The sequence below is a fragment of the Anneissia japonica genome, unplaced genomic scaffold, assembly GCF_011630105.1.
Source record: "Anneissia japonica isolate Jap-2015-1 unplaced genomic scaffold, ASM1163010v1 scaffold288260_len165978_cov153, whole genome shotgun sequence".
NCBI classification, from domain to species: domain Eukaryota; kingdom Metazoa; phylum Echinodermata; class Crinoidea; order Comatulida; family Comatulidae; genus Anneissia; species Anneissia japonica.
In genome coordinates this window covers 31160-34423 of record NW_022755101.1, presented here as the reverse complement: position 1 = coordinate 34423, position 3264 = coordinate 31160, and the positions used below count along the sequence as shown (strand labels likewise).

General features: G+C 36.0%; 1 protein-coding gene across 1 annotated transcript; it reads right to left on the bottom strand.

Moving 5' to 3' along the window:
* LOC117123333 lies at positions 1-1573 on the bottom strand. Its single transcript, XM_033269223.1, has 2 exons — positions 1346-1573; positions 1-645 (listed from the first exon to the last, which is right to left on the bottom strand). The coding sequence occupies exons 1-2, from the start codon at positions 1376-1378 to the stop codon at positions 1-3; spliced, it is 678 nt and encodes a 225-aa protein (XP_033125114.1). The 5' UTR covers positions 1379-1573.
* Positions 1574-3264: the final 1691 nt, after the last annotated feature.

Sequence of the window (3264 nt, the reverse complement as noted above, 5' to 3'; positions counted from 1 at the left end):
TTAGGGCTGATATTGTTCCAAAAGTAATGGAATGCAGTTGCCTATTTGAAACTGTTTCAGTTTTTGGATCGGCTTCTGAATCATCAACTTCACTAAAAAACTCTCGGCGGCACGATTTGTGATATATTGGGCTTCTTTAGCAATTAAATCAACCCCACTTTGAACTAATGCCTTTACCCGCTCATTGCTACTTTTGGGAGCTGCTTTAAATATGGCATCACAACCATCTTTCGTAAGACAATCTGACAATGGCTCCTCCTTATGGTTAATGGTTTTTCGTCGCAAAATACAAAATATGCAGGATCCCTTTAATAACCCTTTCTCATCTGATGGTGGCATCAAACTTCTGCGTCGGGTTTTTGGCTTCTTTGATGGAGAACCAGTTGGTGGCCTTATGACGGCTGTGTACTTTCTGTAGCATTTCGAGTGGTACCTTGCATTGTCTGAATGTTGCTGCAAATTGACTTCTGTAGTTATATCTCTGTAGCGATCCGACTTTAGTGCAAGTCTCAACTCTGCTGCTCTCTTGAATGAACACCATGTTCTTTCCACAAACATTTTCAGTGAGTCACCTTGACTTCCCCTGCAAATGATGCACACCATATTGACTTCACAATCAGTGTCCATGGTGGATGTGTCTGATGCCTAAAACAAAAGCAAAGAGCATACATATTAATGTGTGGTTATTACAAAGTTATAAAAATATAATAATTTTGTATGAAGTTATATATATATATAGGCAATATACACACCCGTAATAATTGTGACACATCCAATCAGGTATGTATCAATGGTAAAGTTAATTTATTTCAATTAAACTTCATTTACAAAATTATTATATTTTTTTTTATTAAACATTGAAAAGGTGCCTACCACACGCTAATATGTATGCTAATTTGCTTTTGTTTTTTGCAACAGGCATATCCACAATGGATGATAACATCACTACAGATACTGAAATATGTGAGACATCTAATCAGGTATGTATTAATGTTAAAGTAGACTAATTTTATATATATATATATAGCCTATATAACACTGTAATCAATGGTTTCTTCATGGAGAAAATAACCTACACGAATCATGAGCAGTTATGTGAATGAGACTTGTAGACATTCTAACATGTCAGATGCAATGATAAATGATCATAATATTATGACCATTCACATGTTATCTTGACCAACAGTATCAATTAACACAGCCTAATGTACCTATCAAACCTTAAATATAAAAGTATAGTATTATATCCATTTTGGATTAAAAAAAAATAATACTTTTGTCATAGTTATCCTACAATATTTCAAATTAATTACGCTCTCTATTTAGTTTTATTACAAATACTTACGTAATTAATTGTCATCTCAAAAAGAAGATACATCCAACTTCTTTAATTTTGACCTGACGGCGCTGAGTAAGTGCAGTGGGGCCAGCTTAATCAAATTATGAAGTGGGGCTTACGCTGATGATTCCATAGGGGGAAAACTTTAGGGGTGTCTGGCAGGACATATCCAGTGGATAATTTGTCTAGCAATACATTTTTTATAGTTAGTAGAGGATATTTGTTAATTCTAAATTGATTTTATGTGGTATCCCCAATACATGATCTAGCCCAAATTAAGGACCCTTTTAGGGGTGTCTGGCGGGACATATACAACGGATAATTTGTCTGGCAATACATTTTTTATACTTAGTAGAGTATGTTTGTTAATTTTAAGTTGATTTTTAGTGGTATCTCCAATACATGATCTAGCCCAATTATATCACAGTGTCCACAGGGGGAAACTTTCGGGGGTGTCAGGCGGGACATATCCAGCGGATAATTTGTCTGGCAATATACTTTTTATACTTAGTAGAGTATGTTTGTTAATTATAAGTTGATTTTAAGCGGTATCTCCAATACATGATCTAGCCCAAATTTAGGACCCTTTTGGGGGTGTCTGGCGGGACATATCCAGCGGATAATCTGTCTGGCAATACATTTTTTATACTTAGTAGAGTATGTTTGTTAATTTTAAGTTGGTTTTATGTGGTATCTCCAAAACATGATCTAGCCCATTTTTCAGCCCCTTATTTGGTGCTCCAGGGGGCACACCCAGCAGGGAGTCCCCGGCAGACGTCCAAATATTGATATGTTATGTTACATAATGAATGTTCCTGTACTCGGATATTGGTACCTTGTTCGTTTGATCAAACTGCTCTTGGCTGCCGCTCTGAATGTAGCCTGTAACAAGAACAGTCTTTGTGAGTAATTTATCAATCTTTGTATGATTTAAACTATTATAACTTGCTAAAATCACAGTTATGTTTAACGTTTATATCGGATCATAATATCGGATAATATTATATTACTATTGTCGATTACCAATATTCTATATAATGTACAGTATCACAGTTACTAGGGCATAGGCTTATAGCTGTCTGTCTAGATCCTGGCTTATACATAGACTTGTTATAGACGTTTAGTGATGACGTTTTATTACACAACTCAGCCCTATGTTAATATTTATATCGTACTGATTTATTCATTTATGTGGGTGTGGTGGCCCTCAGATATACACGTTATTGTGTGGATGTGGTGGCGTTTACGCTAGCTTGTGCTTATTGATATGCCTTTTCATTTATATATTTAAGTTACCGCATACAAAGTCGTATTTGTGACTGTTGAATTGCAGTGACTGATTGTTGGTTAACTAGCTGGATAGCGGTCCCGGACATCCTCCGACGTGTGAGGCCAGCATAATCGAAGACTTTGACAGCAGACGATGTTAGCGAAATGGGTCTTAAGTCATTTTCAATAGATGTTTAGATCCGGGATATACCCTTCCCTTAAACTAGAATTAACAATTGCACATAAAGGCTTTGTAAGGATGTCAGAAAATTCCTTTAAAATACATGGTGGGATATCATCGGGGCCCTTTGCCTTATTAATTGAGGAGAATTTCTTAAGTGACTGTTCAACACCAAATGATTCAATGATGAGATGCGAGGAGGTATTAACAGCATTTCTCTCATGCATAGGTACATGTTCTAACGCCTTGAAGCCCGATGTAAGAGATTGGAAAAAGGAGTCAATGCCATTACATAGCAATGATAGATCACCCTGAGTAAGATCATTAGCAAGCGTTTTTGGACCAGAATTAGACTCCTTATTGATATTGAGAAATGTCTTTACCTCGTTCCACCATGTACGAGCACCATTACAATGGATTTTACGTAAATTGTTGTTCTAATACCTCTCATACAAAAATTTAGATAATCTATTAA

What these genes read in the sequence shown, in the direction of transcription:
- LOC117123333 (XM_033269223.1), bottom strand. Translation starts at nt 1,378, where the DNA reads ATGTATCTTCTTTTTGAGATGACAATTAATTAC. An exon ending in TTGAGATGACAATTAATTAC is followed by an intron (nt 646 to 1,345) that starts GTAAGTATTTGT and finishes CTTTTGTTTTAG; the next exon opens with GCATCAGACACATCCACCAT.